The sequence below is a fragment of the Coregonus clupeaformis genome, chromosome 21, assembly GCF_020615455.1.
Source record: "Coregonus clupeaformis isolate EN_2021a chromosome 21, ASM2061545v1, whole genome shotgun sequence".
NCBI classification, from domain to species: domain Eukaryota; kingdom Metazoa; phylum Chordata; class Actinopteri; order Salmoniformes; family Salmonidae; genus Coregonus; species Coregonus clupeaformis.
In genome coordinates this window covers 36,629,861-36,644,171 of record NC_059212.1, presented here as the reverse complement: position 1 = coordinate 36,644,171, position 14,311 = coordinate 36,629,861, and the positions used below count along the sequence as shown (strand labels likewise).

At 41.1% G+C, this 14,311-nt stretch overlaps 1 protein-coding gene across 1 annotated transcript; it reads right to left on the bottom strand.

Moving 5' to 3' along the window:
* Window positions 1–448: 448 nt before the first annotated feature.
* LOC121535337 (kelch-like protein 14) lies at window positions 449–13,988 on the bottom strand. The gene is made up of 9 exons (XM_041842306.1): window positions 13,540–13,988; window positions 11,758–12,646; window positions 9,427–9,548; window positions 4,253–4,342; window positions 4,028–4,106; window positions 3,349–3,539; window positions 2,829–2,987; window positions 2,411–2,568; window positions 449–2,122 (listed from the first exon to the last, which is right to left on the bottom strand). The coding sequence occupies exons 2-9, from the start codon at window positions 12,636–12,638 to the stop codon at window positions 1,982–1,984; spliced, it is 1,821 nt and encodes a 606-aa protein (XP_041698240.1). The 5' UTR covers window positions 12,639–12,646; window positions 13,540–13,988; the 3' UTR covers window positions 449–1,981.
* Window positions 13,989–14,311: the final 323 nt, after the last annotated feature.

Genomic DNA, 14,311 nt, shown 5'->3' with positions numbered 1-14,311 from the left:
CATTAACATTATAGACTGATCATGTCTTTGTCAGTGGGCAAACATACAAAATCAGGCAGGGGATCAAATACTTTTTTCCCTCACTGTATATTATTAAATGTGTGTTTGTGGATGAATTTACTTCGGCCAAATGCCTTTTATTACGTTTTTGCACTGAAGACCATTGTGCTATGTTTTTGCCCATTCAAGACCATTCTAAAAAAACTACAATTCTACTTCCTGAAAAATGCCATGTCACTTTCATAGCATATTTCACCCCTGTAGATGTATATATCTAAGAGAGAAGTGAAATGAGAATTGAAATGTCTCAATGGCTTTCTTCTCTATTGATTTGAATCGATCTGTAAATGTCCTTGTGTACTGGAAGTTCTATGTAAAGTGATGGTTTGTTGACTGGATGTATTTGCAGTACCTGCAACAAGCTTCAGAGACTGTTGTAATCGTCAAGTTTCCTTTTTATTTTCATATTCTAAAATGCAAAGGACATAACAGGATTTGAGAATAAATCCCAGGTTGAGTGCACAAAAATGTTTCCACTGCAAGCGATTATTTACAAGAACGAAAATCAACATACCCTATCTATATGTATTTCAACAGGTACCAATATTCAGTGTGAACCTTGCACACTTACTTAGACAAAAGAGTAGAATGCATACATAACAGTTGAATTCACTTTTCATCATGTTTCTGAACTTAGTATACTAAAGGTAACAACAATTCAACAAACGTTTAGTTTTGTGAACCATTCTTATACCCAGCTGTTTTTAAAGTTCACTATTAGTGCATTAAGGACCACTGTCTTCTTTATCCTTATCTACTCTTTTTGAGGGAATTGTGATCTCTGGAAATAGGCTCTGTTAAACATTAACAGGTAACATTGAACACAAAACCACAGAAAACCCAACTTATCACCCAGTTAACATTGCTACCAATGTATACCAATGGCTAGCAATGAATTATAATCATTTGATTGTACCATCCTTAAATAATCATATCAGTTTTTAGTGCCGTTTTTACAAAGATCAGAATCGATTTTGAATGTAAAAATTGTTCTCGCTTGCAGCTTGAAGAATGATTAATTTGCTAATGTACAGTATGGCAACGATATCTAACAAGCAGATCAACTGTTAGTAAGTCTCTGCTTTACAATATACTGTACACAGAATCATGATTTTGGTTGTAAAAAGATGAGCATACCCACTGGGCAAACTGGTTGAATCAAAGATGTTTCCACATCATTTCAACCCCCAAAATCAATGTGATGACGTTGAATCAACGCAGAAAACTAATTGGATTTGCAAAAAGTTATCAACGTAAGAACATTTCCTATTTTTTTCACCCAACTTTTAACCTAAATCCAATGACATGGTGAATTTCTTTGTTGATTTCACATTGAATTCACGTTAGTTGACAACTCAACCAAATGTCAATCAAAACTAGACGTTGAACTGACCTCTGCGCCCAGTGGGTATTATCCAGAGTTCAGTTTCAGTGTGATTTGGTCGACAGACAGTTTCCAGTGACAATTATTTTTAACAGCACTGCATTCTGTTTTTGATTGATGTCTCCTACTAATAACAAGATACAAATTGATTTTTGAAAGCTATAACAATTCAGTTCAACACTATGCGTGCTAGCTATATCAAGATAAGCCAAAAACACTTACTATCGATTAAAGAAAAAATCTGATATGAAATGTGTCCATTGTCTGGAAGAAGTTCAACACAGATGGGGTTTTAAACACAGGAAATACATGATAACTTACTTTTTCAAACCTTCAGTAGGCAATAATAACGAAAGTGCTCTTTTGTCAAACCTGTAAAAAAATAATTTATACACATCCCATCGGCTGATTGGAGTACTTCATCACAAAATTTGTTAACAACTGTTTGTTTATCGATGGTCCTTTCCACCATCACTTCATCCCCCCATTCTCTTCCTCACCTCCTTCTCCTGCTACTCTGTCGTACCTAGTGATGTGTTATTTATTGAAGGGCAGACAGGCAGGCAATGTGACAGTGGAGCAGGATGGGCCTGCTAAGGGCTCGGCCACCTCTCCCTCCAGCTCTGTCCAGGTCCCCTTCTCTGGGCTGAAGCAGATGGTGGAAGACTTGTAGGCTCCCTGCAATACAGCAGTTGAGACATCGTTATTATATTCATTCATACATGTGTCTATGAGGGCAATTCTTTCAAGGTCATTTAAAGGTATTTCACAGTGTCCCACCTACGGTTGTCTCTATCAGGACTGAAACTAATCTAGCCAACAGGTTGTTGGTATTCCTAAACCCATACTGTAGGCCTACATACCCTAAGCTATTGTGATTTTAAAACAAGCAACTTCATACTCACACACAATCATACATACGGTATAGCGTTAATGTAGGATAAAGATAGTGAAATTAGCCTTTACCATGCTCCAGCTGTATCCTCCCACTAGGAAGATGCTGTCGTCCAGGATGCAACAGCCGGGGCCACTGCGTCCCTCCAGGATTGGTGTCTGGAGGATGTTCCACTGGTCCGCTTTGGGGTCATAACACTCCACCAGCATCACGTCCAGGTGAGAGAAACCTGAGCACAGCAGAAAGGAAACATGATGAGAAACCCTCATTGTGATTTTCCACACTGCAATATTCCTAGAATAATGCTCAGCTGAGGACAAGCTATTGGGGTCATATGGCTATATGGGTCAAGCTATTGAATACAATTTTGCATTGGTGGACAGCATCCTGAAGAGGAAATACTAGTATTCAGATGATCCATCTTCTACTCCACATTCATTAATTGTCTATGTGCAAAAAATAGAGTAGCTGAGACATGCCAGTCCTTACCTTTCAGATGGTTGCCCCCGATAGTGTAGAGGCGGTCATTCATCCCAGCCAAGGCATGAATGGCTCTCTTTGTGTTCATATCCTGTTTCCTGGCCCACACATCCATGATGGGGTCGTAGCAATACAGCCAGGATACGTATTCTCCATTATGGACTCCACCTATAGTGGTATAGCAGATACACACATAAAGACGTTATTATTAGCTGTGAATGGAAGGGTCAGGATCAATAGACCCATCACTCTGCTTTTGAAGAGAAACAGCCTGACTGAGTGTGCAGGGAAATCAACGAGTCTGTGTATGCATTGATAGGTGATATTTAGCAGTCCTGCACTAATCACGATACTCCAGATCAATAGATTTTTACTGTGTCTGAGTTAGTAATTTTTTTGCTTTACATTTTCAACATGAACTCATTTTCCATTGAGATGATCTGTGAGGTCTCCCTTGTAAAATAGGTATTTTGACCTCAATGGGACAACATAGTAAAATGAAGGTTAAATAAAATGAGTGAGGTCTGACCTGAGATATATATTTTCCCATTGTGCACTGCTCCAGCGTGTGCAGCTAGGGGCTGGGGCAGGGAGGATACGTAGTTCCACTCGTTAGTCTCCAGGTTGTAGGACTCCACGCTGGAGAGGTAGCCCGACTCGTTCCTCCCACCAATCACATACAGGTGTTTATCCAGGCAGCAGGCGAAGAAACTGGCTCTCCTGAGGAGGAGGCATCAACCAGACAACATAATTAAAACATCCAGGACAGTGTGTGTGTAGGGGGGTGTGTGTGCATGTGTGTGTGTGTGCATGTGTGTGTGTATGTGTGTGAGTGTGTGCATGTGTGTGTGTGTGTGTGTGCATGGTGGAAGCCTTGGTGGACAAAGTTATAACTCAGTTATAACCTCTGTATGTAAAAAATATATATTTTATTGTCCCATACACTGTATAGCTGCTGTGAAATGTGATGTTTTACTGTGTCAACCATAGTAGTAAGGCGCCCCTGGAGATTTTTCACCTTGTCGGCTTGGGTATTAGAACCAGCAACCTTTCAGTTACTGGCCCTAACCGCTCTAACCGCTAAGCTATTTGTATGGAATGGTTATAACATTCAGACACTGCAATAATTCAGTGTTAATAATCAGTACAATAATTCCCACATCTATTTGTATTGCATTATTTTGTCAATCTTGTTTGCATTGACTTACCTTTCCTGCATAGGCGGAAGTTGTATCCAACTGTTGAATCGTGGATCATAACGGCTGACATGATTAGTGCTGTGCTTTCCTGCAAAATACATGCCAGAATCAAGATCCATAAACAGTTAATATGGCCACTCTTATCCTTTCAAACAATGTCGAGTGGCAATAAAATATATAGATACTATACATGGATAGTATTGGTATTAGTAGTAGTATCTGTAGTGATGTTACCATTGGGGTTCCACTGGTCCTCTCCACCCAGCAGTAGAATGAAGTTCTCCACCTCCACCACACAGTGATGGGCACTGTTGTAAGGCATTACTGGGAGACACAAGACAACAGTGGAGGATGTCAGAAACTGGCAGGACACAGAATGGTGGTGTCATGGTTCCACCTGTCACCAGAGGGAGGCAGAGACCGCCCTAGAGACTATAATGACGGTGTTCTTGTTACAAATTATGATTTCCTTTTAGAGAGGTGTGTTTTCTGTCACCCTTTGCAGTAGCTTGATTTGTTTGCCATGTGCGTTGTCTCTTGAGTGAGTTCGAGTCTTAGTGATGGTTGTTTTCCCAGTTTTACTTTGTACCTTCTGTTGAACGTTTTCCTGTAAAGTATTTACATTTTTTCCTAAACCACTGGTTCCTCCTCTGGTTCTCGTCTCTGCTCCTGGGTTCTACCTCACCATGTCACAGGTGGAACTTGAGTTAGCAACTGGCTAAAGCCAACATGACATCCAGTGAAAACTCTATACTGTGTGTGAAAAGAGCAGTAACTTGCACTCTAAACAAAGGTACAATTCTAGCACAAAATCAACCAAAAGATTCAAAACAATTCCTTTTAATCCAGTATTCAGACATTTTTGGTGTTATTTCACATTCGACAACACACTGCATGAAGCTCACAGGGCCAAACGCTCCCAATCAACACTACAATATAATACACCACACTGACTACAGCACCTGGTGGTGGTCTCCCTGCCTGTTTACTGTCTGTATGTCTAGGTGGTCCAGTCTATCCCTCTCTCCCCTCCCTCTTCCCCTGCTAAAGTGACCCCCATTGAGATGGAGAGAAATGGTCTTAGGTGACAGTCATAATGAACATAATCATGTTCACTCGATAAATCTAGAGGCCCGTACTATGCGTGGGCTTTTGAGCGTAAATCAGTGGCATGGTAAAGCCCACCTGTCTGTCTCCATCCGTCATTTCCACTGTCACCTCCCCGCTAGTCTGATGGATTGCAGTTGCTGTAAAATTAGACAGCCTTGAATCTCATTTCTTTACGATTGGCCTCTCCTCTCCTCAGCTCTGCAATCTCAATAGCTGTGGCTGGCTGACATGTGGAGGTCTTCCACTCATAGAGGGGAGTCTAGCTCAGACAGATAGTGACTGACTAACAGAGCTTTATCTTCAATAAGGGTGTGTGACTTGCAGAGGTCTTCCATTGAAGGTGGAGAGCCTCAGATAGATAGGAGGACTAACAGCTTTATCTTGAGGGAATGGGATTATACTCCCTGACTTCAGTGCACCACAATGGCAAGAGGGTGTAGGTGGCAGACTTCCTTACATGCCTTAATGTTATCATTCAGTAGATGCTAAGAAATGTTAATGAGTGGTTATTTTTGTTGTGTTGTGATTTCTGCTCATAGTAAACAACATCTGAAACTGTAAAAAAAACATTGCACTCCACTGAGGGTAAATTAGACGGTACTGAGGGTAAATAGACTCAGAACAGTGGTTTTACTGTCCATAACTTATGTTCAAGTTGGCTAATTCATTTGTTTTATTCCTATTCTGATAGTCTTGCACATTACAGCCTGAAAATAAATAAGATCCATCTCTGAATCAGGGATCATGATGTTCATAGATGTTGATATCAAAATCCGTTTCAATTGTTCCATATTTACCACTGGAGCCTAAACTGTAAGACCACTATGTGGCAGAAACCCAATCCCTTCGAATTGGCCTTGCCTTGACTTTACAGTAAGCTCTCAGGCTCACTAGAGGGAGTCAGACACCTCAGCATTGGTTGGGGTTGACTGAATGACTCCACGGCAACTGCACTAATCAACGTTGCGTTACTACAGCCATCTAACATCATTAGTGATGCATCCCACCACATTGCATTCTTTTGTTCTGTACTGTGCTTAGATCAAGATTCATTTTTGAAGCCATGAGGTGTTAATGCCAGGTTGGCTCAGGTACTGTAGAATCAGGCAGCAGTGGACAGAGTCACTACTTTATCCGAGCCACTGTCTTTGTCTTCCATTCCATTCCTTTCCCTTCCCTGCTTCTTCACGGTGCTATAGGTACACTAGATGGCAAGCAAGAGTTCCTCTAGTTTCTAGAACAGACGAGCTGCAGTGATCTGACGCGACAAGAGGGATCAGACTCTCCCTAAATTGTGTTGATAAATGTCTTAATCAAACGCTATCCCTCTCAGGCTTCGCCTCATTGAAAAGTTATGATTGAATGTTAATCATTCTCTATTCCACATCCATTGTGTAGCAGCTCCATCAGGTGGCCATCGATGTGTTACGTTAAGGGGATGATTTTGCAGTTTTGTTCTTCCACACGGACACGGACCATTTGAGTGTTAACTTTTAGTTTTGAATAATGGAAATCCCCATTGACCTTTTGGTTGTTACACTTTATACCAATGAGCTTTAATGAGAAAAATGTCAATACTGAAATATCAATGAGGCTGAAAGTCGTTGTGTATGCATGCCTGTTTTGGTAACATGGCTGACAAAATCAAGAGGAAATGTTAAAATACCATTAATGTAACACTAATGATAACAGAGCAGAAATGTAGCTTATTGCGTGTTGACAGACAGTAGACAGGTGCGTAATATTTGGGACCACTGCTACAATTCTGTCTAGCTACAGATGGTATGTGTTGAAATGGTATCATGGTAAATAACACTGGCAACATCAGACCAGGACCAGAAATAACTATGGGCATGTGTGAGACAAGTGTTGTTAGTGTGTTGAATGGGGACTGATTGAGAGCAGTTGTGACAAATGGACAATAAAGTTGTATTGTATTGCGAGAATAGAGTGTACAAGGTCTAGGAGATGACAGTAGGTAGGTACACCAGTGGTTAATATGTATGAATGGAGCAACATTAGTGAGAGATGCACACTGCCAGGCCAGAGGACAACAACTCAATATGAACACAGATGATGATGATGATGCAAAGGACAGATAAGGTTTTCCATTAGCACTTGTTTGACCTATGGAATGTGGCAAGAATATAGTGGTGTCTCTCAAAAGGTCAACATAGACAGGTGGGAGAGAGAGCATAGAACACTATATGTTGAGGCAAGTAGTGTAATAGAAAGCTTGTTCTTTGTATTTTCAGAAGTATTACAGATGTAGGATCTTAACCCTTTACACTCGTGGGATTGGCCTATATGGATAAGGCTAAATTGAAATGTTTCTTACAGAAGAAATATGAACATTCATAATCATGGTAGCAATTGAAAGGGAACAGTTTATGGGGAAATTATTACACCAAAGGTTTGGACACAACCTGGCACAAGACTGAATCCAAACCTTACACTGTTGATTTTCTGTGCATTTTACATTTACTGTACTTTTCGCCGCATTTGATCATAACGAACTGTGAAAATACTCTGGATACATTCAGTAACATGATAAGACTATTCCTGGAAAATGTGGGGTAGGTGCAACATAAGACACAAAATTGACAAGGGTTTGAGTGAGAGGACTAACTGGTGTATCCAAGTGGCCACACATCTCTCCAAAGTGTGCACAGTTAGTAAGTCATGCACTTTTATGACTCAAAGAAGAATCTTCAACTATATGGTACTTTTTTTTTGCTGTCCTAGCTGTGCAGTTGAGGAACTAGAGCAAGCACACTTGTAGTTGTTTTGTTTGGAACACAACCCTGCATCCCCACCATCCCACAATTACTGTTGTTGTTTACACAATCCAAAAACGGTCCATTATAAATCGCAACTGGGTCAGGTGGGCATCATTTGAAAGCCTGTTCTATTGCCAATATGACTAGCTAAGTTATAAAATTCAATATTACAGTGTTAGGCTTTCACAAGGCAATTCAGAGAAACAGATCGTAATTTTGGTGTGCATAGAAAGGAGTCATGAGTGCATTCAGTTGCTTGTGCAGCAGCTTATTTTCTTCACAATAAACTAAAATAGGCTCATTCTGTTCAAAACATCCCAGGGAGTGACATCATGTCATCTTGTAACTGTACATCAAACATAGTGATCATAAACACTGACACTGTATATGACATGAGTTTTATGATTTGGAAATGTGAAGTGCACATTTGGACTCATGGGTGTTTGGCTTGCTTGTATAATAAATAATAATAATAATAATATGCCATTTAGCAGACGCTTTTATCCAAAGCGACTTACAGTCATGCGTGCATACATTTTTTTACTTTTTTGTGTATGGGTGGTCCCGGGGATCGAACCCACTACCTTGGCGTTACAAGCGCCGTGCTCTACCAGCTGAGCTACAGACATCAAAGCGGTATTTATTATAATCCTCAACGTCTCATCTTTCAAAATATATAGAGTGCTCTTAATTTACAGCATTTCCCTCACTCAGACAACAGAAAATGTGCAAAAGTTGCCCAATTACTGGGAGAAATGGGGGCAACTTCTTGTCGCGCAAGGTACTCAAGTTTAGAATGGCTGTCAGTCAAAACCCATACAGCTCTGTGAAGCACAGAACCAGAGCTCTAACATCATGTATAGCATGTTACTGTACAGCCACTGCGTTCCAATTTAGGCGTTTATCAGTGCCCAAATCTGCAATTTACAATCTGTACATGGGTATGAGTGTAAATGGCTACTTTGTTCACTCTTTTGTTGCACAGCAGGACATGCAAACTTGTAGTGTATTCAAGGTTTATAAAGACTTCTAAAGTTTCTAATGTCAGACTTGACTTGCCCTAACGTGTGTCAACCCCTATAAATCTGGCCATTCATCTTTGCCAGGAGATTTCAGCAAAAATAAGGGAAGATCCACACCATGGTGGTGAGCCTGTAATGTCACGCTCTGATTAAAAACGTACACTAAAAGTGCTAGTGATACACCATTACCTCTAGGAATTTGAGGAACTTCTTCCCTCTTCCCTCATTTTATCTGAAAATTAACCTGTACTAAAGGCAAAGCCTCGTAACATTAAACTTGAAACAAACCTTGAAATCCTGTTGTTGATTCGTGGTTGAAAACGGGTTAAAATTAGACCTAAACTGTGTATGACTTTTTGTGAATTCAACCAAAAAATCGATTGATGTTCAACGTCAGCATGTTGAAAAAATATAAAATATGATGTTGATAAAACGTTGATTATTTTTATGCTTATAACAGAAGAAGCTTCAGGTAAAAGGCAGGGCTACTACTCACTGGTGAGGATCTTCCATGTCTTCTTCTCGTTGTCATAGTACTGGACCAGATTACTGGGGAGTCGATCGGGTCCAGGGGGCAAGCCACCCACCAGCAACAGCATCCTCTTATTGGAACGAATCCTGGAGGAAAGTGGGTGTGGAGGGGTTGAGGTTTGGATGGGGTTGGGGGGAGGGGGGTTGAGGTTTGGATGGGGTTGGGGTGGAGGGGGGTTGAGGTTTGGATGGGGTTGGGGTGGAGGGGGGTTGAGGTGTGGGGACAAGAGGTAGGAAACACAAAGATTACATAACTGATATAGATTAAATAAAACATCCACCAACATCAAACAAAAATAGAAGCTTTTTCATTATAGTATTAAGCCAACTGCAACTAATCACTACAACTTCATTGTGTTGGAAGTCATTGAATTGTAGCATATCCTATATGAAAGATAAGAAAATTATCTTCCCCATCATGTAGAAACGTCCTTATTGGCCAACACTATATGAGCTATGTAGATCATATTAGTAACAGCTTAACAACATTGTGTATTAACTTGAACATTATATATATTTAATAACATGGTAATAACAGAGTAACTGGGCTTTGTAATTTCATAACTGTTTGTTCTCTGAATTGATGTGAAAAAATTTACCCACTTGTTTTTCATATGCTTTCTGTCCAAAGGGGGTTTACACCCTAAATATATCTGTTAAATTAGGTGTGAAGTCATCAGAACTTTTCTACAGGGTGACATACAGTGACGCAAATATGACTGGGCAATGTACAGTAGAGTAGATCAATATTGCTATTCCACTGGTCAAGACTCTCCATGTGGCAGTTCTGAACCAATTGTGCAACATATTCTTGAGTTCTGGGGGTTTGTTTGTGAAATAGCCGAGCCACATACTTTACTGTATATTGAGTCCAGTCATCTTGTTTCGAATGAAGTTCAATGCAATTAAACAACCACCCACAAAGTAACAGTCGTTTTAACAACATTGGCCATTAATTCCAGACATTTGTATTGTTATTTTTTATGACTAAATGACCACCGTCTCAGTGCATACATTTGGATACTGGCTCACTCGTGTTTTGGGGCTTATTCTCATATGCAAATGACCACTGGACATAGATAATGCTGATTAATTGAGGGGAGAGAAACAGTGGCATGTGATATTAATATGAGAAGTTTAGATCCTAGATCCGTGCTGCATTTGGACCCATTTATGGACATCTCACTAAGGAGACTCTACTAGGCATGGCAACATGCTACAGTACATGCAGGTCCTCTCCATTGCTCATAACTTTTTGTTGGATTTCCACTAGATAGGGAAACAGTAGTGTGCTCCATAAAGATATTGTGAGAAATAAATAGTGAAATTAACCATGCCATAAATTACCCTGGTAAATACATTATACACCACAAGAGCAAGATAATTGTTTATTTATATTTTCTACAATACTGTGAGATTAGTTTTCCAATCATAAAGCCTACTGTTTCTGAATGAAGAAGATAATGTTCAACAAATGTAAAAGTCAAAATTGCTCCATAATATTTCAGAGACTCATGATACAAACTGAAAAATGTTTAAGGAGGTTTTTAACGAAGGTGTTTTCTGTAAACATCAGCAGCTTCAAGCACAACCAATCAATCATCTTCCTGTCAACTCCTGTCCATTAACTGTCTCTGAAAATGCTGATCATGACGAACACACCATGACAAGCCATGGTTGTGTACTGTAGGTAAGGCAGACAAAGCAGCCATTCTCGGTATGGATCACCCAGACCTATAACTCTGTAATCCATGAGTTATTTTCTTGCTCTTGTCAAGCTATTCAAAAATATATAGGTTATGTTTATATAGGTTATAGGTCATATCTACCCAGATTATGTCAATAGAAGTTTTCATGTGCTCTTATGTAATATGTTTTACAAGTGTGCCTATGTTTAATTATAATTGACCTAAATATTTTTGGGAATAATGTGATAACTCGTATTTCAGAAGAAATGCCTGAATGTACTGTTCAATTATCTTCCTATTGATTTAAGTTATGTTTCTCCATCTTTTCAGCACTTAAAAAACTTTACAGAGAGTTAACAAAGTTCTAGTGTGAGATGGTATAGAAAATAAGTTAGAGTAGACCATTCTAAAGCATCCTCACTAACCCTAACCTTATCCAAGTGTACAAAGTAGTACCTTTACTAACCTCTGTGTGTGTGTGTGTGTGTGTGTGTGTGTGTGTGTGTGTGTGTGTGTGTGTGTGTGTGTGTGTGTGTGTGTGTGTGTGTGTGTGTGTGTGTGTGTGAATGCATATGTTCGTGCATGCATGTGTGTGTGTACATCCTCACTTGCTGGCTGTGGTCTGCCTGCAGTGCTGTCTGAAGGGCATCAGGTGGTAGTTCATGGCATCCATCAGCAGCTTCTGGCACACTGGGTCACTCCTCATGAAGTCAACCGACTGCACCCTCTCCACCAGCTCCGGGGCCGGGATGAGGGCGAAGCGCAGCCTCTTCATCAGGTCCGGGGCGTAGTGCATGCGAGTCTCCCGGTCATGCTCTAGCCACAGCACCGACATCTGGAAGAGGGCCAGCTCCGACTCCACCGGGGGCGGCAGAGCGTCCAGCATGGCGCACATCTCCTCAAAGTTCAGCAGCAGCACATCCTCCACCAGGTACTTGTTGGCCAGCTTCTTGGTCTCGTCCAAGCCATGCAGCGCCGCGATCTTGCAGATCTGCTTGTAGTTCTGCACGGAGATCTGGTCGTTGAGGAACTGCACGCTGAGCTTGGTGATCTGGGGGACATTAAGGATCTTGCTGACCGACAGCACCTCTTCCACAGTGTCCAGGGAGAGAGTGACGTTGGCAGTGTACAAGTACTCAAGCACTAGCCGTAGTCCGATGGAGGAGCAGCCCTGGAGGACCAGGTTGTTGATGGACCGGGTGCTGGCCATCAGCTTGTCATCGGGGGAGGAAGATGGTGTACCACTGCTCCCCTGGTCCTTGTTGTTGTTGGTCCCCTCGTTGTTGAGCATATGACTGCTGGAAAAGAGACACCTGAAATACTGAGAGCAGGACGCCAGCACCGCTTTGTGGCAGTAGAACTGCTGTCCTTGGGCAGTGAGAGTCACATCACAGAAAAGCTGTTTCCTCCATAGCAGGTTGAGCCCGTGCAGCAGGGTGTCACTGTGTGTGGGGTCAAAGGTGGATGTTCTATCACCCGATCTGGACATGACTTTACCTAGGCAACAAATACACCATGCAAGCCATTTAGCCTACATCTAGCCCATTATCTGTGAATAACATAACATGATATCATCATTATAGTCAGGAGGGAATTGTCTCTAATACCTTCACGTTATACCGATCATAATGGTTAGTTAAATGAATATGTATCCGTTTGAACCGGTAAACCATCATGCTGCTCCCGCGGATACTATTCTGCAGTGAACAATATAGTTCGGTCCGGTTGGCTATCATTTCAACTTTGGCTCGGGTCGGAAGACAAGAGAAAACAAAAACGTATTGTCCCAAGAATGTGCCATTCAATTGCTATTTTCATTATTTCACGACTAGATCATTTCAGTTGACGCTGCGGTTTGAAGCGCATTGTCAAAACAAACTATGAGAGGAGATGCTGCAGCGCCTTCTCTTCGATAACGCAATTTAAGTTGTTGGATAAGGGGAAAATGCAACCCCTATGCATAGATAATATGCAGCATTCAGCTAACACTTATCGTTCTCCTCTTATCTTGCTGCACTCTCACAATGATCAAATTTACACATCCACAAATGCACGCACGGAGTGATACAAAAGCAATTAGTTTGCCCTCACACAGCCGACATCATCACTGTGCTCTGTGCGGGAGCTTTTTTCCCTTTTACCTGAGTTACGACTATTCAGACGTGAGTATCGGAAATTATTCATTCAATGCAGCTATCCAACAATATAAATGAAACATGCAGGAGTGTATGTAGTTAAACAACGCTAAAAATGCATTTAATACATTCAATATGTTTGTAAACTTGATATAAGCGTCCTGTACTACCTTGTTTCGTAGTCGCCACATTCTCTAAAGCGCCTGTCACAACTAAATGATGTGAGCAGTTTGCCTCAGATCAAGCCAAACTTACCTGATTACGAGCTTGTAAAAAGCTTCAGGTTCCCAATAATCTCACTTGACTTTTCTTTGTTCTCCTTTTTCTTTAGATATATTCCTTTCCTTTAAAAGTATATGGTCGGTGCAACAAAATAATTATTGATTCCCACTCATAAAGTCACTATTTCAGGTTATTTGTTGGCGTTGATCATTTGTTCTTCTGAATTAACAAGAAGTGTGTGAGTGTGTGAGAGGGAGCTGTGCTTTCTGCAAGAGAAGAAGAAGAAGAAATATACGTGTGACAAATTATGCTACCAAGAAACAACACATCATTATCCTTGGGCCTGGGGCTCAGTGAGTCGTAACGAGAGTAATAGGAAATCCACGGTTGGGGAGAGAAACGGTCGTGCATGGCCAGTGGAGAGAGACCATGCAGGGGTATGGATGCTGGAGAGACTCGCAAAATTATGGCTCAAGGCTATTGTAAAAACTGTCGAGCGTAAATGACTGCGATTTCAAACATCTATGGAAGAAAGAAAAGAGAAAGGGGGAGAAAAGCCGAGTCTTCCCCTCGCTGTTATAGAGGGAACCGTCAAGTTTTAGTGCGCATTGCTAATTAGTCAATTTCTCTCTGCCTTCACAGCCCGACGACTTTGCTGCTGAGCTGAAACTGCTAATTTCTGGGACCAGCCTTTTTTTTGGCTGTGAACTGGATGGATGAATGAATGGCTTGTCTCGCACAAATGACAAAAAGCCCCTGCCTTAATCTCCATCGCCAAAATTACCCCTCATCTCATTCTGCTCCT

Coding starts and splice junctions, on each gene's coding strand:
- LOC121535337 (XM_041842306.1), bottom strand. CDS start 12,638: ATGTCCAGATCGGGTGATAGAACATCCACCTTTGACCCCACACACAGT. Junction 4,343..9,426: donor GACATGGAAGATCCTCACCA/GTGAGTAGTAGC, acceptor TGTGTCTCCCAG/TAATGCCTTACAACAGTGCC. Junction 3,540..4,027: donor CTTCCGCCTATGCAGGAAAG/GTAAGTCAATGC, acceptor CCTCCTCCTCAG/GAGAGCCAGTTTCTTCGCCT.